At 40.7% G+C, this 25,442-nt stretch overlaps 1 protein-coding gene across 2 annotated transcripts in view; it reads right to left on the bottom strand.

Annotated features, from left to right (window-relative positions):
- Window positions 1–7,356: 7,356 nt before the first annotated feature.
- The window catches only part of LOC124180048 (alpha-mannosidase 2), an 85,951-nt gene continuing 67,865 nt past the window's right edge, over window positions 7,357–25,442 (bottom strand). For both annotated transcript variants that reach the window (XM_046565036.1, XM_046565037.1), the window contains exons 4-6: window positions 24,706–24,878; window positions 23,491–23,624; window positions 7,357–12,509 (exon numbers count right to left, since the gene is read on the bottom strand). In XM_046565036.1, coding sequence (XP_046420992.1) covers window positions 9,898–12,509; window positions 23,491–23,624; window positions 24,706–24,878 — 2,919 coding nt within the window. In that variant the 3' untranslated portion in view covers window positions 7,357–9,897. The remainder of the gene's footprint in view (window positions 12,510–23,490; window positions 23,625–24,705; window positions 24,879–25,442) is intronic.

Below are 25,442 nucleotides of genomic sequence, written 5' to 3'. Positions count from 1 at the left end.
ATTCGTAGATCGTTATATTGATATGCAATGTAAGCGTTCGTACTCGGTGCATCGTTATGTGGGTATTACGCACAGAGGAAACAATTCACCGCGGATTGATTTATTTGATCGAGAAAAAAAATCATGCCAAGTACGTCAGGGGCGTGTACGATTGTGGCGATCAATCAGGGGCTAGGTCAGACTACTCGCTTAGATTTATAAAATCCGAATGGTATAACTTCTGCTGTTAGATTTTGTTTGAAAGGCAATAAACTATCCTCTTCGCAAGAAAGATGAGGGAAATAATTAATTACATATATTTATATTGGTAGAACTGAAATTATGGTGCCAATACAAGTTTGTTCTATAGTGCCTAACTATTAAAGGTTCTCAGAATAAATGGAACTGTATATTTGAATCAGTGAAAATTCACTGACTCCCAGTGACAATTTTTTTACTGTGCATACACTGATTTTTCACTGATCGATGTTCAGAGAGAAGTCGAGAAACATTTAGACTTCTGCTGTATTTCAATCCTTTCATGCGTATATTCTTTTTTTTTTTTAGATGCGATTCGCTTGAAATTTTACATACACGGGCTTTTGGGTCGTCGATTATGAATCTGAATCCAAAATTCGAGTATGCAAAATAGCGGATCCAATATGGCGGACAGACAAAAACAAGAAGAAACATTTTGAAAAATTTCTGTAGAACTTTCTAGTGTGTATTAAGTCTGTGTACAAAATTTGCATTCATTTGCATGGTAGATTAGTAGAAAATGTTGTTTTTTTTTCGTGGAAATGTACGAATTTCGACCATTTGTTTACACGTGCTATCTTTGCAATAAGTAAATAAATAAATTATACATTGTTTTTTATACATGGAAATATTTCAGGGACCATGCGGAACAAAAAAATCGATAGTTGTTACCAAAAAGTAGTTTAGTAAATAAAAAGTTGCAAAAAAAGATAGGACGCTGAGCGTCCCAACGTGAATTAAAGGGTTAAATATGCAATTTCGACGTCTTCTTGCCTCATTTTGTGCGGGTTTCGAGATAACTTTCCGTTAAGCACGCACTCATAAGTGCAGATGGAAATCCTTGCGAAATAGATCTATGCGTAAAAAACAAACAAAGAAAGCAAAACATGGTCATCTATCTCCGCTATCTTTTTATTCCTTACATTGGTACCGTACTCATATTTTATTGTGGCCAGGTGTTCATGATTACATGCGAAATACATTCATTTTATATGAACTTTCGATGCATTGAAATTTGTAGACTAAAACGAATTTATTCAAGCGAATGGCTTGTTGCTGTATGCTACGAATTATAGTATCGGAGTGTGTTTGAAGTTTAACAAAAAAAAATTTGGAATATTTGTCCTGGAAAAAAATGATGAACACCTGGTACAATTTTTGCTTCACAGTGATTCGAATGTAGTAGAGGTGGAAATATTTCAATTTCTCAAGACTTTTTTCGCATAAGAATAATCAATTCGTACATAACTACTTATGATTTATGCACGACACTTTGGATTATTTCAAGTATTGACCTATCCCTGAACTGAAAACAATGTTTATACGAATATTTCGAATCTCTTGAGTACCCAATCTATCTGCATAACCTGATAATCTGGGGACTTTATCATTTTACACATTAACAGATATATTATCATCCTCGTGTAGTCCAGAGTGAATCATATCAATAGAATTGCGTACGCGGACAGTAAATTGCGGCCTTGATTTTGCGAGAATTTTTGCAATCAGTTGCGACTGACTAAAGTAAGGTTTGCATTACTTCACTTACGATTAGGACCGATATCTATACCACAAGTTTTCTATACATATTTGGGAGACCCGATGCCGAAGTCCTCCAGGGGTAGATAAATAATAAAGGCCAATCAAACCAAATACCGTTATAATTTCCGATTAACAATCAAGTGCTATAATTTACAGCAGGAGGCCGTTGTATTATAGAAATCAACTTACACAACTTACGACCAAGAGCCAAGTCAACGGAACCTTTTAGTGAATTGTGAGTGGATTCAATTTTGCTGAACTTGGCTGCATTGTTGAGCAAAATGAAAATTCCTCGTTTCCCCAAAAATGAACATCGTATAGGCTTTATATTCCATCGTGATTTCACCTTCGGTAAAAATGTTTCATTTCGGTTCAACTCTATTGAACTTGAGTTTCTGCATGCGGATAATAAGTTCTGACTTGCAGGAAATAAATCAGTTATCTAAATGTAAGCAAACGGCAATCAATCACACATAATGTGCAGCCTTGAAAGTTTGCGTTGTATAAAAAACTGAAAAAAAGAAAAACTGCGGCTGCATGCGACACTGGGAAGTAGGATGAAGTTTGATATGCCGTCTGTGGCATCTGACTCGAAGCCGAATACCCAATGCCAATTAAATCAGCCGCACCAATTTGTAAATCTGTACTTTGTTCATTCTTGTATGCGTTATGATTCTCACACGCCTTGTGACTTAAAGTAATACAAGATGCAAGATTGAGAGTGATCAACTGAGGGATTCGATGCGCGGGTCTTGTACTTGTACTAATACCGATTGCCGCATCTAATTGCATCAATTGCGTAATTAATGTTGATTAAGGGGCAGCAGAATCGTCAATAAAAATGGGGTCAGATGCCTCTACTGTGAACGATTATAAAAATATAAGTCTATGGCTACGGAGTGTAAGAAGCGGAGCATTGTTTATAAAGAATGCAATTTATGTACGTGTGTTTATAATATATCGCGCGAGTTGTGACTCGTGATTTACATTTTTTGTTACAGAGTGCATGGCCATTACGTAATAAAAAATTATGCATTATTGTTTAGAGACGGTCTGTGCACGCTCGCTTTCGAGTTCAAAGTCAAGGCCAAACTGTCGTAATTTGTGTAAGGAGATTTACATGCTGCCATCCTGATTGCGAAAGCTGTAGATATATATCTTAATCAAAAAAAAAATTGAAGGATATAAATAGTGTTCAAAATCAGATTTCAATCTATGAATTGAAAAAAGTCTGGTAAATAATTTTTTGATATTTTTTTGTATCGAATTCGTGAAAAATTCATTGAAAAATACACAATTTGAAAAACAAAAAAATTCAAATTGATGTATTTTTGTAAACGTTATGAGCATTCTAAAAAAAAAAATTCCAAATTTTGTAAATTTCATATCTCGTGAACGGCTGGATAAAAAAATAAGGAACAATCATGAAGCTCTTTTTCACAAAGTCAAAAAATATAAAAAAAATTAGGAGCAAATAAAAAATGTCAACTTCTATGTATTAGGCCGATATTTCAAAACTTTTTTTTCTTTTTATCGTAGCGTGTAAATAATTGAATTTTCTATGAAATAATTGGCGTGACATTATTTGTATCTGCTTAGAACACTGGTGAGATAAAAATTTCCAAGGTAATAAGCATGTTGATTCGTTTATTCAATGCACTCAACTTTAAACGTCCGCATCGAATATATACAAGATGAACCCTTAGGTGTATGGTAGTCTGGAGCTTTTTTTATAGAAAATTTGACTATATAAAAAATGAATCAAAAAAACAGCTTCCCAACTTGTAAAGTTTTCGAGTTATTTCGGTTAGTGCGTTTGAAAAATGCAAACCGAATGAGACGCCTTTTAGAGATTTACTACCGAGTTCCGGTTTCACGAGGCTACGTTTGAGGCTAAAAACTAACTTTACGAGAGGTAAATAAGAAGAAAAAAAAGGTTAATTATATGTATACAAACATATATATCGCTGTGAATACCGCTTGTACTGTAGTACTCATAATTATCTTAGAAAAAAAAGTCTATATTAATCGTAAGAGGAACATATGGTATACACTAACTTGTTGGGAAACAGGTCTATTAGTGAAAATGTGATGTATAAGTCTAGTAGTAGAATTCCACCTTAGAACGATCTGTTCTCTTGGTTGGGGTCGAAATTTTTAAAATACCTACGTTCAGAGGTATTAATTACTTTGTAAAACAATTATACTAAACTTGGTTAATTTGCTAGTAGGGAAACGGTGAAAAATTATGGTATACCTAAAGTATTCGTTGTGAAATGTATCTTTCGTTGTAATGTTGACGGTAGAGAAATTATGTACATAAATTGAAACGCTCCGCGATCGGTAATATTCCGAAGAAGCGCGTAAAACGTGTTTAAACAATATTTCATCAGCGCGCGAACACCTTTCAGAGTCGGAATAAAAAAAAAAGTTCAACAGTCAAGATAGCGATGACGTGTAAATTCTGTGAACGAGCTCGATCTTTGCGGTTTTTCTCGCTCCACGACCAATATCAGCTTGATTATCGTCATGGCGGTGTTTTCATAAATTCCAAGGTCGAGTACCGTAAAAATGCATAATGATGTATGTCGAAACGAATGGTGAAAAATAAGCGTAAGAAGTCTTCTCTACTGCCTGCACTTGAATGCCAATACAATAAGTGTATAATCGTAACGTCAAGCGTTACTTTTCAACAAATCAAGGCAACTGTAAGAGTTGATAATTTTCAAAGGAATAATCATGAAACGGTCGTACCTTCCTGAAAACGAAATAAAAAAGAAAATTAAAAAAACCGCTAGCTGCCCTTGCGTGCATTTACGAAGCCACCGTTTATTGTTAGCGCGCAATCGGACTCGCGATTCTTGCAAAGTAAATAGCGGACCATTGCCGCAGGTGGCGCCACCTCTTGATAAAGCGCTGGATGTTCACGCATTGGCATGAACTATGAACGTACTTCATCGTAGTATTCGTACAGGTTTGGTGTACGTTGAACGCTATTATCTGCTGGGAGGATGTGAGTGCTTTTATCTCCAAGGATCCGAATAGTTTTCGGGTTGGATGGATTGAAAATGGCTCGAGCTTTACTTAATCATGATATGTCACATGCGTGTATAATAATGTATGATTAGAATGCAATGTATCACGTTATTCCGACATTTCTGGACGGCAGATACGTACTGTTATTAACTTTGCAAAACATTTGGAAATTATAACATGAATATTATTATTGTTTGAATCAGTTGATTTTGGGTCGGAAAGAATGAGCGTGCACAGTGACGATTGCCGTGATATATCGTTTCCGGATTCAAAGCTGGTTGAAGAATCGATTGCGACCTGTGAAAAGGTTATGCGTGCGAACGGACCTCCTGCGTTCTTTACTCCCGCATTCGTCACGAGGGGCTGGCAAATTGACGGAATTGGGTGACCAGCCTCCTTCCAATATTCTCAATAGCACTCGTGTACACCTACACATTTATTATACACACCCCTATATAGGTATACATCGATTGCGCAGGTATACGCAGTTATGCATCAACTTATATACTAAACGAAAACCGCCGTCTTTCAGTGATGAGCATATTTGAAAAGGTTCTGCGACCGAAAATAGTAGATATATTGTGTAACAAGGAGGCAAACTCGGACTTTTCGGGCCGAGCGTGAGCTTGCAATATAGGTATGCGTCTAGGTGAGCCAAACACGAATATTGCGAATACGCGGGGCGAAAAGACCGTTGCCTCCTTGTTGCGCGTTTTTTCACGAAGTGAGAAATTGAGGTTAGAGTCGCGTGATGTTAAATTTGTGCTCGACAGCGCATGCGCGGAGTACAGAAAAGACCACTTTGGGCTACTAGGACTTAAAAGTGGTCTTTTCAATACTCCGCGTATGCGCATTCGCACTCAGTCTACCCTCGTAGAAACGGGTACTCTGTCTACGGAAAACACGCATGGAGAAACGTGTAAAACATGCTCGCGTTACATGAAACAGATTTTTAACTTCTAGATATATCGACGAATTACCTCCGACCATTTTCGGATGGACATCTGTGTACACTGTATGTATGTATGTGAACAATTTTTTTTCACCGACGACATCTGGACAACGAGTTACCGGATCTTGAGAATGGTTGAACAAATTCGAGTGAAAATTGATACCGTTACGATTTGGGGTCGCTGATCACGAACCTGAAATCAGATTTGCAAAATCCTAATTGGCGAATCCAATATGGTGGAAAAAAAGATCTAAAAACATTTGAATTTTGGTGGAATCAGTATACCGAGGTTTTTTGGGTCGCCGATAACGAATCCAAGGTCAGAATTCCAAAATTTATAATGGTGGATCCGATCCAGTGGTTGAAATTAAAAAAATCGTAATCGTTTCATGTAACATGGCATGACTCACGGTCAGCCTAAGGCCGCTTGTATTGTCATGTCTTTGGCACAATATGCTATCCTTAGCTTGCCCCACGCGTCTCAAGATGGAACAATAATTAGTCGATAAACTGGGTGCTCGATCTTTATTTCGAAGTTTTAATAAAAGAAAGAAAAGGCTCGGTGTGGGTGTCTGGTTTAGTAACGGCATCACGGTCGAAAGAGCAATCGGGGTGGTAATTCATCTTGTGCCGGCCTCGCGAAGGGATTTAGAAGGGAAGGGAAACGCGTTGAAGGGTACAAAAAACATTCGAATGCCCCTAAGCAGATCTCCAACTCGCCGCCCCCGCTTTTGTCAACCTTTTTTCCACCTGTTTTTTGTTTTCTTTATTTAATCCCCATTCGGGAGACGCCTTAAGCCCTTATAATTTTGCTCATCCTCCTCCGCGTTTAACGCCTCTCGATTTTTTGTTCGTTAATAGAAGACATTGTTATGAAGGGAGGAAAAATTTTTGACTGAGGATTGGCCGAAGAATACGCCAGCAAACTTTGAAAAACTTGGCGGGCGAGGCAAGTTTATTATTGGTAAACAGTCTTCGCCTGACTTTCGAACTCGAAAAACCATTCTAGTCTCAATTTTTTCCACCCTCTTTTCTTTCCACCTTCTTCTTTGTATTTTCCGCAAGTTCTTGCTTTCTTCCATATGCGCAGTCACGAAATCTCAATCCCAACGAGTTCGCGAAAGTTTGAAATTACAATTCATCTCATCCCCCCAAACTTGAAAACCACTTTCATCTATCTGACGCATACACACCCACACAGTTTCGCTTTGTGTTACTCGATTATACCGAATAATAATTTCTGTCAATCGGAGGCAGTCGAGAATTGGTAAAGAAGGACGAGCATTGCATTTTCTGAAAAGTGCATAGATTATCGTATGCGACTGCACATTTATACCAGTCAACCAGCATTACACCTGAGTCTTCTTTCGCAGCTTATTCTTTCTCTTTCTTCCCCGTCATATTTAATTACATCGGTATGCCCAATTGAATCGATCGAATCTCTCGAGTTGCATATTAAAATCTTTAGCAAGTTGAAATATTGTTTTCACGGTTATTGTTTAGAATCGTATTCTGCATGCGTCCTCTTATTGTTTGTCATTGACGATGTATCAGCAAATCACTGCAATACATGAAAGATAGAAATTACGTTGACGAGGTAATGACGTGTATAATTCATTTTTTCCGAATTTTTTTCTTCTAATGTAATTAGATAATAAATATAGTTGTATTACATCGCAACATAAATAACACCATGTGTATAATTAATTATCACACTGCTATAAATAATTTGTTCATTGATGATTTTTCATTCGCGTCTAATTGAGCGTTCGTAATGTAGTTGACGATAACGTGCAAGAATATCTGGAATTTAAAAATTTCCATGGCGCAAACCATGTTTTATTAATTATTTTACATACCTTACACGCACCTAATATACATAATATATCTATAACATATATATGTATATATATATATCTTTTTTTTTCTCTAAAGACAGCACAAACATAGAATATATTACAGTATAATCTATCTACCTATGTAATTAAATAGTTATAATTCTTATACATATACATTTTCGTAATTCAATATTTTCTATATTACAGATTAAACCTACGTCATGTCATGTACCTATGTGTATTGTATACGTATAGAAATCTTTATGAAAAATAATATCAAGTAAATTCTCGGTCGTAACTCGTACACATGATCATAATTTGCGGTGATTATAACGTTTTTGTAGCGACGAAAATTTCAAATGTATACTTTTACGTATTCACGTAATATTAATTCATATATCAAACGAAATAAGCAACCATTTTATGTATCGTCAAATCGATATTGTGAAATGAGTTGAAGAAAAAAACTAAAAATCATACAAAATCAATTAGCTAATTCTATAATTCTAAGATTCAGTCAATCAAGTCAGTCTCTTTCTAGAAAACAATTTAACAAAAAAGCAGACTAATACATAAAAATTGGGTGTATAAATAAGATACTTTTGTCTATGCATGAAATATATTCTCGACTAATAATTCTTCTAGACATACTAAATGTATGTTAACCGCACTCACAGGGGTGAGTTTATTGAGTGTGTTCCAATTTTTCTCCTTCATAACTTATACAAATTACGTATTTTTTGTCTTTCATTTTTACTACAATATACCATCAATAACCATCCATTGTTAATAATAATACTCACATTAATAACAGTAATAATAATAATAATTTCAATAATAACAACGGGATCGGTTAATCGTTTACCAGTTCTTGTACAAACTGCTGTAGCATATAACTGATTCGCGTTAAAATCCGTTCAAATAAATATCATGCGTAACCCAGGCCATCGGTGTTTCATCGCATTTTATACCATATGACTTTGGCATTCGTTTATTAATAATAGCGATCACTGTATTAAATAGGTACCGAATAATGTGTTGCTGTAGTGTCATTGATCGTTAATCAATACGGTTAAATGAAACCTTAAGCTATGACGACGTGTCCTTTTGCCGTTGGGTAGGCGTTAATTATGCGTCGCGGATGCTGGTTTTGCATACGTGCGATGTATCGTAGAATTTAATTATCGTACAGATATTATTAACGGGGATCCCGAGCCTCTGCCGTGGTGTTTGGATTTAATTGGAAGAACGTTTGTATGTATTCGGGTTCGTCTTGAAATATAATACTCCCGGGCATAAATCGAACGTTACTGCATTATGATTATTATACATGTCATGTGTAAATGAAATATATTTTATACAAGATTCTTCGTAATTTTCTTTTTTATATAATTGGATGCAAGGTGCTGCTGCTGCTGTTGTTGTTATTGCTGCGATACACCGCAACTTTCATAGGTGTACGAAAATACGCAAATAAACAACAACATATTACAGATTCTTTAACCGCGTGTAGATCGGAACAGAATTAATGAGAGATTTAATTGGCCGCTCGACCATTTGCAAACTTGTGATTTTCCTTACCAGTCAGCCACGAAGAAACGAAAGCACAAAGTAGCTTAGGAACAGAATAAGATCTATTGGAATTTATTTGAGGCAAGATCTGACTTGGTACAGGTGGCTTTGAAAAGTATTCAACGGAAGCGAATCAGATATGTGGTGAAAAAAATCATAATTTATTTAATGGTTAGTGGTACCAAACCGCGACAATATCACATCACTCTCTGCAACAGTACATCGATTATGTCTCTCGCCGCGTGTTTATATACCCGTTTATTATACGAAAATACGTTAGATTAATAAGAATACTTGATTTATTTCCCTGTCTTTTCTCAGTTGTGTAGGTTTGATTTATTTCCCTATCTTTTCTCGGTTGTGTAGGTATAATATAATCTTCGCAATAGGGCAGAGTATGATATAAATATAGTGGAGTTGATCAGGCTGATATGTACATGTGACAATTATGAGTTCCAAGCCCCAACTGGCATCCAACATATCGGAAGACGCCCGCATTCAGTGGCAAGAGGTACAATATACTCAAAAGATAACACTTATTTATCGTGATATTTCTTATTGTTAGTCTTTATACGAAAACTGAATGTAACACAATAACAGTCGCACTTCTTGGCCAGGCCCGAATCATGTTGTATCCCAATCGGGGCAAGCAATCACTCGTCGCTAACGTTTAGGCTCTGAATCAGTGGTCATGGAAAGGCCATCCGCGAGACCACGTTGTTACACGAACCGTATACTGTACGTCTCGACTTCCATGGGGACGATATCTATCTCTCTGAACCCATCGTTCAACTGTTTGTGAACCTTGGTCCCGGTCAGGGATGTCTTGGTGACGTTAGCGTTGAGGGTGTAAAACGAAGTGGCGGGTGAGAATCGGTCGCCGAGTGGACAATTCTTGAATACAGTGTCGGTACCGACGGCGCAGCTGTAGCCCTGCCGATGGAGAACCATCAACGCGGTGTTGGTAGGAAAATGGGAGAGTTTCTGGTCATGGTTGGTACGCAGATTCATCAGATGAACGTCGCACGGAAAGCTCTGGCTGACCAGCCGGGTCTCCGGACTGACCTTGACTTCCTGCTCGGTACCGTCGACCGACAAAACGAAGACGTTTACTGGATAGTTGAGCGCGTTGCTCATGTGATTGGCGAACAACGACGCCCGAGAGTAACTGTCCCCGTCCCCGTTGATGTCTTCGAGGAGCAGCCAGTGCTTGAAGACGGTCTTGCGATTGTCCAGAAGACCCTCGCCCATACCCCGGGAATCGTCGTAGAGGGTTCTCCTGTCCAGCATCACCTCGAGCCACCCTGGCTGGTAGCTGGCGGCACCCTGGGCGTGGTTGACCAGCAGGGTAAGCCTGTGGGTCGCGTCTTCGATGTAGGCCATAGTGGTGATCGGATAGTAGTTGCCTTCTATACCGATCCTTTCGATCTTTGTCCTCTTCAGCATCTGATGACCGTTTAAATCGGTGTAAAACTCGGGCGGGTCTTCGTTCTGTATGTCGGTCTGTATCCTCATGAACATTTCGGTCTCTCTGTTCTTCGGCGGTGTCTCAAAATCCACAACGTTCTTCAGGAAGATCGCCTCACCAAGGCTATTGTCCACGTGGTAAATGGACACGTGGTGAACCAGAAGCTTGCCGTACTCCACCGTAAGCCTGGAGCTCAGCGGTCCAGAGACGATGTAGATTTTCTGATGAGGAGTGTAAGCCTCGAGGATGTCCTTGTCGGTGTCTCGCAGATTCGGATCTGGCATGAAGAGGTAGGCACCGCTGTGAAATTGGGCAGAAGGATAAGCGGCAAATTGAATCCCGCACTGCATTATCCTACCGGAAGTCTTCTTCGTCACGGTCTTTAGGAATCCTGTCTGACCATCGAAGAGCAGCTTCATCCTGATGTTTTCCAGCTGCACGTCTCCCGTCTGCATCGACTTTATCGGGAAGAGCGGATCCTTTCCGCACCGGCTGCAGTATACCACCGACAGAACGTCGGCGGACACCTTTTCGACGTGTTGGAGGTGATAAGCCGCGATCGAGAGCGGATGGAGTTCCGCCACAAAGAGGACGGTGTAGAGATCGTGCGTTATGCTGGTGGCGTTCATGACCGGTAGAATTTGATACGGAATGGGATTTTTGTGGGGATCTAAGACCCTGACCAGGTGAGACGTCACCTTCAAGGTCACAACCTCCTGCCGCGTCTGAGCGAGCGGATTGAAAAGGAGGATCTGACGCGTCTCGAGATTGTTGACGGCGATCGGAATCTTCTTGGGAAGCTTCTCGTAGCTGTCCCTGTCCGACTCTGGCACAACGTAAATGGAGTTCCCTTTCGGTGCTGTAACCGCCAGAGACTGTATGACGAAACTCTGCAGGCTCGTCATGTCAGATATCGACTCGAATAGTTTGAGAGCATAGTCTTTCATGACGAAGGATTTCGACGTGCCCGTAATAGCATCGTGGTGCTGGAAGAGGCCCAAGTTCCTTCTGGCCTTGACCAGCTTCTCGAAGTACGTCTCGAACAGTTTTATGTCCTGACCGGACTGCTTGGCGACGTTCAATGCCACCGTGTAAAGAATCTCTGCCGACCTCAGATTCGCCTCGAGTTCTCGGTCCAAGATCTTCATGTACGGACGCGTCGTGAAGTATCCGCTCCAGTAGGCGGGTCTGCCTTCGCTGAAGATGTCGGAGTAGACGAAAAAGTCACCCTTCAGGGTCGGGTACTCCTGATACCTCTTTTCAATTTCCCGGAAGTACTCCTTCGGCGTTCCGAACACAACCTCGGCATTGTACTCGTCCTTCCGTTCGTTGATGAATTCGAGGAGGGCCTTGTAGTTGGTATACTGCTGGTCCCACTCGATCGGATGATCGTACCTGAAGTCGTCACCGAGAGGCATGAGAACGACGTTGTGGGGGAAGAGTGACCCGGTCCTCGAGTATTGCTCAAGAAGAAGTTCAGCCATCTGCTTCACGTTGTTCTTCGTCACGTCCACCGCTCGTACCGAATACTCGGTGTACTCGCCATTTATCTTTCGAAAGTCGAAGTTCAGGCAGACGTGGGGATGTGGACCGCATGAGTGTTTTATGCTGTATATGTCGAAGGGCTGATTGTGCGTTAGCATGGCCGTCGCTCCGTTCTTGTCCCAAGGCTGTCGCCACAGGAAATCACCGTACTGTTTTTTTGCGAACCACTGCTTCCAGGCGTAGTGAATCCGCTGAATCACCATCCCCGAAAGGCCTGAGGACTTGAGAAGGTACGGGACCGTCGCTCCGTGACCGAAGGGATCCACCGCCCATCCGGATTCTGGTGCAACCCCAAGGTTCGTCTTGAGCCATTGATGACCTGCAACAACAGCAGACAATTGAGCGCCTGCACAAATGTTCAGGGCAAGATTACATTCGACGTTCAATTTTGGAGCTTCCAGGACAGCGAACGAGTACTGGCAACCATATCTGTTATTACATTCGTCTCGATCCACGTTCCACGTGAATATGAACGATAAACTGACACAGCAGCTGCCTCTGCCTGCGATTAATATTTCCAACTGTATTTACCTTTCACTTTCCGCGTGTGATATGGAATTGGCTGTTTACGCGAAGCGATTAGCGAGCGGAGTTGAGTATTTTCAACGCCCACTGATCAACGTATCGACGCTTCTGTCACGCACAGGGGATGAATGCAGGGTCAAATTAAATGGGCGGGGTCACCGGCCGTTCGTTAGAGAGACTGAACCGGTTCAATGCACAAGCACGAGCATGGTCTCACATCAAATGCAGGGATGGATACTGGATTCCGTTTTTTTTAGCTTCATTGCCGAGAGTGAGAGTTGGGCTCGAATAACATTCTCGATAAATCGATTCACATGGCTTCACGACTAGTTATACCCACTGATCATCGAAAAAAGATAAGCGAATTATAAATATGCGAGGAAGAGCATTCCCGTGCTTTTTCTGCCTTATCGTTAGCTTGCGGGGTAGTTTGAGCGATTAATACGGCCCGGGACGGCAATCTATCGAAGCAATATCATAAAACGTTCTCGTTTACATCGCGGTGTGTTTTATTCATTCGCGAAGCGAGTTTTCCTGGAATAATAGAGGTCAGATCATCGGTCTGATTAGGCGCATAGACTCGATATCACGTCAGCCCATCTTAGTCCCGGTCTGTTTTCTTCGATATTATTTCAATCACCGTTTCCGCTGTTTACGGCATGAATTCTCGGCGGCACAAACTGCACCGTCAAACCTCGATTGGTATTCGAAATTTTTGCGCTCTACCCCCGCTCTGGTCCTTTGATCAGCTCAATTGCACGAGCAACCCACCTTCGGTCCCCAATTCCGGTCTCTCCGTTGCGAAACGTGGGGAAAAGCTGGTATTAATTTTCGCTAAATCGCATACACATGAGTCGTTTGCGTGTGCGTGTAACGTGTGCCTGCCCCCCCCCCCCCTTCGGTCCACATGCTATTATACCGGCGTGTCGTATCAATATATACATACGTGCATACCAGGGTGGTCCTTAAAAAGGTCATTTTTGAATTTCGACCGGCTCACCCTCCAAGTCAACACCGGATAATTAAAAAATAATTCCCTCATTTTTTCAGATTTTTATCTCAACTCTAACCCGTGTTCCGCAGAGGGTGGATTTCCCAATTTAATCCTTTCAGAGGCATGTAAAATCTACAAAACGTATTTAGATGACATTTGGTATAGGGAGTCTCTTGGGTCGCTAATTACGAATCTGAACTCGATATTTGAAAATTCAAAGTGGCGAATCCAATATGGTAGAGGAAATCCCCAAAAGGCACTTGAGATTGCGGATTGGATCCACCATTTTGAATTTTGTAATTTCGAGTTCAGATTCGTAATCAGCGACCTCGAAAATCCCCGAGTAGCGAGTTTTATCGAATTCAAATGACTTTTTGGATTTCGCTCCGCCATATTGGATCCGCGATTTTGAACTTTCAAATTTTGAGTTCAGTTTCGAAATCAGCGACCCAAGAAACCCGTTTAAATATCTGAAAAAATTATAGTATTATTTTTTAATTATTTGGAGACGATTTGGGAAGGAGAGCCGGCCAACATTAAAAAATGACGTCTTTAAGGACCACCCTGGACTGTACACCCGCTAACCGTATGTAATTCCAGGCGGGTTGTTCAAGGAAATAGGGAATGAGCCTCCTCGACTGAGATCCCACAGAAAGGAGGGGAGGGAGAAGAGAATGGCAGTGCAGGCAGGGTTGGCGCTGTCATTAGAATTAAGTGCGAGGAAGCCGCAAAATTAATCCTGCGGGATGTCTCGGCAGGTAATAGAATTACCCGAAGTCAGCGCTAGTTAGGCGGCGTATCCCGGTACCCATCGAACCCAAGGACTCCGTCGAAGGTGTGGGTGCCGGGGCGTATTCACCGTAGGACTGGTTCGATCTCTGCGGGGGTGGAGAGCAAACGGGTCACTGATCCGGCAGCAATTTATTCGAAGCCGTCGTCGGAGTTGAGACATTTGGATTTTTGGAACTCTCGGATGTCGATCTTTGGGGAATTCAACGTCTGCCCGGCTTATCCGATTGTACCTCGGATCCCACACGGTTACCCCCGTACACAGTTTTAGACGTATTGAGAAATCGGATCAAGAATAATCCGGTCGAAGGTCTGCAATGTGGTGGAACATGTAGTTTCGAAAATGGTGAGTATTCTTTCTTTCGAGAGGCGACACAATTTTACACGTTAACCGTCCGTTTTCAATTCGACTCAAACCGATCATGGTCACTAATAGATTCTCCTCGATTTCATTCGCTGTGGTTTTGGTTTGCCGTATCGTTTAAGCACCGTAGACTTCACACGTTGTTGTGTTTCGTAGTTGAAAATATAGCAGAATGTATACCTAAATTGGTATGAGAGGCACAACAGTCGTTGTCAACGCCCCGATGTTACAACTCTGTCTCGGAACAGATTGGGGGGTGAAAAAGTTGCGGGGATTAGATTGATCGTTTTTCGCACTCTTCGGTTAACTTTCGTAACACCATCTAGTTTCAGTTATCTCCGTCCACGTTGGATTCGTCGCGCTAAAACACTACCGAATCACTCTACTCGTCCTGACACTATAGCTGCGAACATTTTCAGCAACTTTTCTCTACCGACTTTTGGTTCAGCCTACATCGAAAGTTCTCCACCCTCGAATAAAACTGTTTCACCAACAACGAAAGTTTCCATCAAGACCTCCAGGAAGACACTAAAAATGGATTAAAGGGCATGGGCTTAGCCTCGAAATTTCACTTTGCAATCTGGCTACAGTGAGTCTCTTTTAGAGGTTGTTGGGGTGAATGTACGTTGGACACGTAATCACGGCTAATGATCTGGGAGAGGATTTAGCACATTCATCATACGAGGGTGGATTTTTTCAAGTGTTTCGTCCTGTAGCCCATGCCGTGCGGACAATCTGAGGGATTTCGCGAAGCGATAAACCGAGAATGATGATAAGGAGGAGGTGGAAAAATCGTGTAATCGTCCTTGTTTATCAGCAAAAAGTCTCTCCCCTCCCGTTAATCCGGGCAAACGACATCGCATGGCTGCCCACTGGTCCGTGGAAATATTTTTGCCGATTACCTGCAACGTGGATTCGTGGACCCCGTGTTAGTGTAGGCATTGAAAATGCTAACTCGACGAGGGACCCTTTCGTCCAATCGAACCCGGCTTACGCGGCAAAATTTACTCCGAATTATTCGACGGTCCAGATAAGGGAGGGTATCACTGTATGTGGATAAAATTCAGAACTGAAAAAGCCTTCCCAAAAGCGTTCGTATACTCCGTTTATCCAAACGATTGCCAAGTATGTTTCGTCGCCTCTTACGAAAACTAGCACGTTTCGGTCATTGCCGTGAAAACTGTCATGTCTCGATTAGTGCAATAAGGATCTTCCGAAGATTTGTGAGGTGTGCGATAGTCGTAAATAAAGTAAATTTGCGGATGCAGAAGATGCGTTTATTCGCGTCAAAATAATTTACAGATGTTTCCAATTTGTTCCAGATTTTTATCAATATAAATGTCAATTGGTCTGATTATATTTACATCAAGTAGTCCTAACCTAAACTATGCGTAATTTTTTCTACAAGAGTGTAACAACTATTTCATCTTATTGGAGATCGACTAAATCAGTCTTTTTGGATTTTTATACCCAGCAATAAATACTACACTCTTACTGATCTGTATTGAAACGTTTCATTTTTCGCGGTGAGTGTCGAAACACGCTAGTTTTTGTAAAAAAATAATCTGCAACGTGAGACTTTTCGTATGAGGCGTCGGTTTGAGAGCAATAGGATTTTCGTACCGATCGTTGATGGAAAATTTACACCGTATTGTAGTTGTAATTATGGAAAACTATTAAATTTTCGTTCCTCCCATAGAAGTACTTGAGCATGTGTGCAGTGTACGAACGTATGATGTGTACCGTACATACAATATCGTCATGAACAGCAAGAATTCTTCTCTGTCACTTTGCCCCGAGGAAGCCGCAGATATTTGCATTCAAATGAGATCGCGCGGGATAGGAGAAAAGAAGAAGCGAAACTTTTAAAGACTCTTCGGAGCCAAAACCTCCCTGGGACTGTTTACCGCTTCACTCCCCTAAATCCTCATGTTTACTCGAAACACGTTTCAGATAATTCATTTCAGTTTTAAAGCCGAGCAACTCCTATACCCAACATTTTATACCCTCGGTGACTACCTACGTCTCCCTCCTTCTACTCCACGTTTAATTATCCAATCTAAAGCAATTCAAATGACGTTATATTATCACCGTGAGTTACAAGCAATGAAAATTGTTCTCGCGCGTTACAGCCGTGAGTTTACAGTTTGGGTTCTTTCAGTTTGACGAGACACAAATAATTGGATTGGCAAAGCCGGCTGGATAATTTTACGAGAGCAGAAACTTTTGTGGCTGCATTGGCTGAATTTATTTTTTTAATGTTTCAAAATACTTTCTCACAGTAAGGTTGTCACGGTTTTTAAAGCGACCGTGTGAATGACCGATCGTTCGAAACGTTTCGAGACAATCCTGTAAATCGGTTCGAACTGTACAAGAGAAGAAAACTGAGGGACAAGCCGGGACTTTGCGGAAATCGTATCATCGCTTCGAAGCGGATAATATGGCGCCGAGGTTGGATAATGGAATCCAATTAACTCTGATTTTAATTGGCATTTACTGATACTTTGAAAAGTTGCCACATTGGCAGGATTTGCAAAGTAGGCGATAATAGATCGGCATCTAGGCAATCTGAATTTAAAATCAATAAGTGCGCAGCTAATGCGAATTGTTCTATTCGCGCGTTCTTCAAGCACAAGGAGTAAATACAAAAATTTATTCGATTTTGATATTAGCATGGGATGGTTTCTAAGATCGCTGATTACGAGTCTGAGATCATGGCGGGTTAAATATGGCGACTAAAATACTAAAACGTATTTGATTTTCATGAAACTCGATGCTCAACATTTTTTGGTTCACTGAGTGGAAAGTGTAGAACCGAAATGGCAGATTTACTGTGGCGAAAGCAAAGACACAATGTTACTCGATTTCAGTGAAACCCGGTAATGGGCGTTTGTAGAGTCTCTGTTTGCAAATCTGAACGAAAAACTTTTCGAACAACGAAACCACTTTAATTGTATATGTATTTGGTTTTACCATCGGCTCCAGCGTTTTGAATTTCTAAAATTACACAACTTTTTCATCAGATTAGAATGCCAACAACTCTCGAAATGAAAGTTATTAGTAAATACAATTGTTAGTTTTGACCTAGTACATAGTACATGGTACTTTTATTTGTTTTTTACAACAAAAAAAAAAATAAAAAGAAAATTTTTTCCCGCGTATTGAGTTAGTGTAAGAAATGGTATCCGGATTTTCGTGGTATATTAACAGAAAATACTTTTTTTTCCAGTAAATAAACAAAGGAACAAATTTCGCCTTTTTTTAGGCTTGGAAATATTTCAGGGATCATATGGAACCAAAAAAAATCGGGACTTGTTACCAAAAAAGTAGTTTAATACATAAAAAGCTGTGGAAGAAAAGGCGTCCCAGCGTGAATTAAAGGGTCAAGCTACTCGTAAAAGCTTCAAATTACATGCCACTGGAGTGAGATGAGCGTAGATGGAAAACAGTTCCGACAATAAACTATCCGTAGCGTTTGTGATTGTTCAAAGCTGATAACAAGACGTCGCGGTGGTTTCCGTGGCTCAAAGTTGACCCGATATCGTTTTATTCTGGGTAAACTTTTCACCGTGGGAACAAGCATCGAGCGTACAGCGGTTCGATTCGCAAGGACAATAATTGACATGCCACGTCGTCGTTTGACCAAATTGGGGTTTTAACTATCGCGGTAACTGGAGCTTTCATCGAACGAACTCGCCTCGCTCAAGAGGTTCGTTACACTAACCGCAAAGGTTTCGAGGACACGACGGAACGAACGCCGTCTGCAAAGTTCAAACTCACAATCAAATAAGCGCCATTTTCCAACTCTCCGAACTCTGGCGAGGTTTAAATATTTTATTTCCCGCGAGCAATCGTTGCCGGAACAACTTTCATAACGCCGTGATAATCTGACACTTGAGCCACGCTCTGCAGGGATGAACATCCAACCGTTCAAAGTCCGAATCAACCGGTTGATCCTGAGGGTAGGCAAAAATTTTCATACTTTTTTTTGTGGTCTGACACGTTCAGCTACAGCCGGTGAAAGAGCTTGACTTTTTGAATCGAAGCAATAATAATAAACGTTGAAGTACGGCCAACTTTATTTCCGAACAGTACGCTTCGGTGCCGAAAGAATAGCAGCGACCGAGGAAAATCGAACACGTTAACCCATTTGCATTCTACCGTGCAATGTAATCGAAATGCGCAACTGTGTTCTCGTTCAGAACGTGAGGAACCCGGTCGTTTTCTTGTTGTTTAGAGACTCCGAGATTTGTGCAAGTCAATTTCAGCTCTGTTATTCGTTGAATTTCTTTTTACTCGCACCTATCCATTTGCATGGCGTTCGGTAAAATATCTCTAGCAAATTCAAGGACATTTCCAGGATATTTTCAACTTATTCGTGAACATTAAAAATAGAATACTTCCAGGACACGAGAAAAATTCAAGAATAGTTTCCAGGACTTTTGAAGGTCAAACAAAATTTAAGGACATTTCCAGTACATTTTTAGGGTATTCAAGAACTTTGGAAATAAAACATTTCCAGGACACGAGAAAAATTCAAGGATAGTTTCCAGGACTACTGAAGGACAAGCAAAATTCAAGGACACTTCCGGGTCCATTGAACGCTATGATTTGACATGACTTATTATTAGTTAACATAGTCAACGCGATTGCGGCGTACTTTTAAAATTTTCACTTCCAATATCATTATCAATATATCTTCAATCGTCGTAATGCACACGAGCGTGGACTAAGAAATTACACCTGTTCAGATGCTTCGCATTATTTTCATCGTATTGTTTCACAAAAGCATAACGAATTCGCTAATTGCAAGTACAACGGAAGCTTCATGTCGCCTACATAAGTAGGTGAAAGTAGTATAGTTAATTAATATCGATTCACGTTTATAATTCGTTCGATGAAACGGACCAATTCTATCGTCGTAAGAACGAGCTTCGATTTTAGTGATCTATTATTACCTCAGTTATGCTCTAAAGATCTCAACGCCGAGTGGTTTTCGAGGATCTTCGAAAGGGGGAGTATCGCGATTTCAATGCTATGAAATCCATCGGAGTAGGGCAGTTTCGTTGTGAATAATTATTAAAAGGAAGCATTAAAAACTCCGTAAGCAACGATGAATAGAGCACGTATTTTACTGGAAAATAAGTTTCAAGAGCCTGAATTTAAAAGCTCTGTTTACCAGTCGGATCTTTTGCATCTGATATTCACACCGATAATATCTTGAAAGGCGGTCTTAGAATCACCGAGGGAGAATTTAACAGCGAGAGAACCGTCAGCCTTTAAGCATCAGGCAACGCAATCGGGAAATTTCATTATTTCAAGTTCAACTCGAGGATAAGGACTGAGAAGAAGGAGAGAGCGAAGCAGAGGGTGGGTATAAATAATTCAACAAAATTGTCGAATTAGAATTTCGTACTTCGTTTAACTATGCAGTATATGTATATGCATATACGTTATACATATGTATATACTATACAAATATATCTGCATGTATACTCAACTGGGAGAGTGAATTAAGAAGCTCACCCCCCCCCCCCCCCTCCCGTTTCGTCTCATCGGTTTTTGCCCCACCGCTGGAGAAAGATTTCATCCTCGAAATTCATATCAAGCTTCTGAGAGTGATACGGCAAGAAACAAGATGAAACTCCTTTCCTCCTTTACCTATGAAAATAGCATACATTGCGTTTTTTCTTTATCGCCTGTTCTGCAAACGTGTGCCATTCTTTTTTTTTTTTTTTTTTTTACAGACATCACGATGGTGAATTTTGATTACGAATTCCTTGTTTCGCGAGAGAGCCTGTAATAGTTTCTTCATCCTCATCACATTCCCGGTTTTCCAAGTTCCTTCAGAACCTTACACCTCGTCAGCGAGAAGAAAGGCAAGTTTGTAGGCATCGTTTTCCCGTGGGATTCGTCGAGACACGTTGAGACACCTCGTGTCGCCACGTAATCCGTTTAGGTAACTTAGGAAAAGCGGCACTCGAGGAATGGCTTGTAGTCATAAAACCGGCCCCTCAGAGTCTTCAGTTATTTTTTTTTTTTTTCCTCAAATGTAAGCAGAAACGAAAAAACCTGTCGCATAATTCGTGTGTATATACGCCGTGTCACGAAAACCATGAATTATATCCTTTTCGAGATATGTATACTTTCTGAGAAGAAAACGAGCGGATTCAGTGTAAACGTTGAAACATTTTCAAGCCTCGTTTTCGGGGTTAACGTGTTTCGTGGAAAAAGCTGTGGAGTAAATCCGGCAAAGTGATTGCAGATTCCTCCGGCTTAATTTCTTTCGGTAATGTAAAATCCTCCGTCTGCAGGCTTCGGGCCAAAAAATGTGGCTACAATGAGCTACGTGCAGCCAAGGGTGGAAAATTGTCGAGGAGATTACGATCGAGGGTCGCTTCAATCTCGTGGTAACGACGCGAGTCCTGATCAACCGCAAAGGACGTAAAGTACTTCCAAGTCCTCGCTGCTGCAATCCCGAATCACGGGATTTTTATTGCTGCAGGTTGAAAGAAGACGACTCTGAAGCTTTGCACGGATCGACGACGGTGGCGATTTTCTCATCTTTACGAAAGGTCCGATTCCTTGACGAACTAATCAAAACCTGGATATCTAAATCAATATTCGATATTCCTAGATTGTCATTACGATTGGGTTCGAATTGCAGATAGTTACCGATACAATTTTTGTCCCTTCCTCGCTTCCATGTTGATGTAAATTGGTCGACGCCAGTTGGAAAGTTTCTTTAGAAGACTTGAACGTAATAATGAAAATTACCGGTTAATTGAGATAATTGCAATTACGCAGAATTTGATATGGTAAACTTGTAGTCGATATTTTCAACGATAAAACGAAGTCCCCGAGGATTTTTTTTTTTTTTTTACCCCCTTACACGGTAAATATCGCTAACGTTTCTTTATTCCATATATCTGAACGGGACTTGCGACAGGTTGAGAAAAGTACCGAGTCGCGAGGATTTTTTTCAACTTAAGTGGATATGCCGGAGACGAGTGAAGGAAGTTGCGAGAAAAGCCGCGACTTCTGAAATCCAATCCGCAAAACTGGAGTGGTATTAATATGCATGAGATTCGTTGCCCTCTTTTCACCCGATGAAAAAGGAACTCTGGAATTTAATTACACTTTGTTATTCTAACGCTACGCTACGCTGCGCGCTACCTTTCAGGTGTAATATACATGTTTCCCAGATTTTAATACGACGCAGAATTCTGAAAATTGCAGGCTTGCATGTCTATCGGTGCCTGGAATCAACGATCTAACAGAGTTGTAGGTGAAAATAATTTTCTTGGTAAAAAAATAAGCACAGAATCGGAAGATGCAGCGTATTTAAGCTCTCGTATTTTCTGGAGAAAGTTTCAGAACGTGAACCGTTGAAATTCATAGAAATCGGAGAATGAATCCGAAAACTAGGAATGGGAATATTTTATGGAATCGAAAAAAGTGAATTTTCACACACTGTCATTAAGCGTGAGCGTTAAAAATTCTTCCACATTAATCGTAAAATAATAGCAGAGAAAGGGAACAGAACAATTTTCCATCAATATTCGGCTACATTTTTTTCCAGATAATGGAAAAGACTGGCACGTTTGAATGTTACTTGTAATACGCAAGCATTATCGCATAAAATGTCGCTCGCTGAAAAGAAAATCGTTTACGTAGGAACTTTTTTGCTCTGTCCGATAATTGCTCGGTTCTGTGATATTCTGGGGAAAAAAGATGATGGTAATTGAAAAAAATTTCATATTCAAGGGATTAAAATACATGGACCGAAGATCGAGGAAAGCAGCCCGGAAATGAGAGACAGCTAATTACTCTAGCTTTGAAATACATGGAAATATTCAACCTTTGAGAGGCTTCATAATTTATTTTTCATTTTTTTCCCCCTCCTTCTATACTTTCGATGGGAAAAATTCATCAGAATATCCGTTAATTGAAATAAACGAGGAACGTACGAAACATAAAAGAGCGAAGTGCAGGGGCAATAAAATTCAGGAATGACGCAGCTTGTTTAAAAATTGTTTTTTTTCAGCTGCACGGGATGGTTTTGGTAATTGTTATGTTTTCGAGTGTGCTGAATCCAAAAATGTCTTCCATTTTCTCCGTCACCTACAGTATTCTAGCAGGATGCAAGTAGTTTGCATAAGAAAAATGATAAAAATAATGAAAAACCACCAGTTCGTTGCAACGAACTGAACAATATTTCTTGTAAAATTGAACAAACAACTTCTTTATAAAATGTACTCGGCATTCCGTGTTCATACTTTTTGCTTATGAAACCTTATCTTCTTCTCTTTGATACCTCTCCGAACACGCTTCCGCTTTCCATTTTCTCTTTCTCTGTATTTATGCTTGAGTCTCGAACTATAATACATATTAAATGAAAGTAAGAAAACAGTTTTGCATAGGATTTTCAGAACCAAGAATAGGATACCAGATTTCGAGTTAAACGGGAGTTTTCACTCCGAACGAAAGTGCAAACACAAGTTCAAGTAAAGACGCCTCGCCATGATGGAACTTTTTGAGTATCTTTCCCGTTTCAGCGAGTAAAAATCTGTAGGAAACGGTATAAAAAACATGTGTAGTTTTTTGAAACGACGAGGGTAATTTTACCTTCGATAAGCTGGTCCAGCATCGCGTAAACGTGGGAGGTCGCCTCGTCGGTCATAACCCAACCGCCTGTAGTCATTTCCAGCCTGCCTTCCTTGATCAGCTTCTTCACGGCTCTTTTCTTAGTCGGATGAGCGCTGGAAAGCACAAATCGTCAAAGGTTTATTAGATCTATAAAATAAAAAATCTGTAAACTCGACTCGGTACTGGAAGACATAAAGTTCTTTCGGACGCAGCATACATTTTTCAACGGCCGATGAACCATAGCACCATTATCGATATTGGTTACATTATACTGCCATAGATGAAGCACAACAACAGCAAACGAATGGTAGAAGAGAGACGAGAAAAGAGTCAGCGGATGAAAAAGGTCATTTAATTTTTTTCACCTATTATTATACTTTTTTCTCTTTCTCTGCCATTATTGCGGTGGATGGATCTTGGCTCAAGATTTAACACGGGGGGAAAGTCTGCCCTTGCCATTATCGTCGGTCGAGTTTTTCCCTCTTTTCTTTTTCTCTCTTTCCCCAGTAAACAATATAATTCAGTCCCGAAAAACTTTCTCCCCAGCATCGCCCGTCTAGTCTTTACAAAAGCAGAGTAACACCGGGTCGCTGCACTTGTGTATTATTCGTACAATACAGTAAACGACAATGCACCGGAAGCAAGAATTCCGCATCCCCGCTCTAGTCGGTTGCATTCCGAAAGAAAAAACCTCCGGCGAGCATCGATCAAGCGACCGCCGTCCTAGGAAGGGCAATTTTCGCGTTCTCTTATTTCCCCCTCTTCTTATTTTTCCTCAACTTTCTTCATCACACTCACACGTTACAGTTATCGTGAAACTTACGCCCAGCGAAATTCGCAATTTCGCAAGACATTCGGCACGGCGTTTTGTTCCGTGATCGGCGCGCCCTGAAACGGTCAAAATAGCTGCAGGCCTGCAAATTGTAATGAATTTTTCACCCCCGAGTTTCGCGTACATTTTTCACTCGCAGAATTCGAGATTCCGGAAATTCTTGCAATCCTAGTGGAGGGCGAGTCCGCACGTCAGACGGGAAAATGAGACCAACGTCGGAGGGGAATTGGAGGGTCCGATAAATCGAGGCCCTCTTCATTTCCCTTTCCCTTTTATTTCGACGACAATATGGCGGCTTGCTGGAACGTCAGCTGAAATAAAGACGCGGCTGGACCGCCGCTTAAATTAATCAATCAACGTACCTGTCCCACCACAGCGACAGAAACGAAACCTCGCTCCATATGAAGGTCATGTTGGGCCACTGCTGGAGCTTGGTAACCATGTTGTTGAGGATCCCCCTCGTCGAGCTATGGAAATACTGCTCGAACGTTTTCAACCATCCTGGATCGGCGTGGCTGTGCGGGACGAGAAATACCTGCAACGGAAAGGTGGATTGTTATTGCAGACTGCACTCTGCCGTATGAACCTTATCTTTCGAACCTCGTTAATGGCCGGATGGAACATCTCTTCGGAATAATTGAACGGTACTGGTCCGGAGAGTCTCTCGAGCAATCCGACAGTTCGTTAATTTTTAAGGAGTTATGACCGGCCAGGAGGGCGAAGAAAGCGATTTTTCAAGGATTTTTCACGACGAGACAGTTCGGTTTATTAACATAAAAATTGATGTACATATCGGGGTAACATTGAACTTCGTTCTGATATTTTTCATTTGTAAATATAATGGTTTTTAAAGCTCGTGTAGCCGATCTCAGGGAGACTTCTGTAAAAAAAAGGCGTTTTGCGGTGAGCAAGATACGTCTGGACCGAATCATCCGAAATGAAAAGACAAAAAGGTATTAGTTAATATAAGGTATTATCTGGTCTTAAATCGAAGAAATGAGCAAATTGTTCATTTTTAACAAAACAACGGCGTCTGAAAAAACAAATTCGATTTTCTATAAAAATTTTCGCCTTAGCTTGTTTATAAAATGGATGATAT

Source organism: Neodiprion fabricii, chromosome 4 (assembly GCF_021155785.1).
Source record: "Neodiprion fabricii isolate iyNeoFabr1 chromosome 4, iyNeoFabr1.1, whole genome shotgun sequence".
Taxonomy (NCBI): domain Eukaryota; kingdom Metazoa; phylum Arthropoda; class Insecta; order Hymenoptera; family Diprionidae; genus Neodiprion; species Neodiprion fabricii.
Note: the sequence above shows the minus strand (reverse complement) of the source record. Positions and strands in the feature narration are given on the sequence as shown.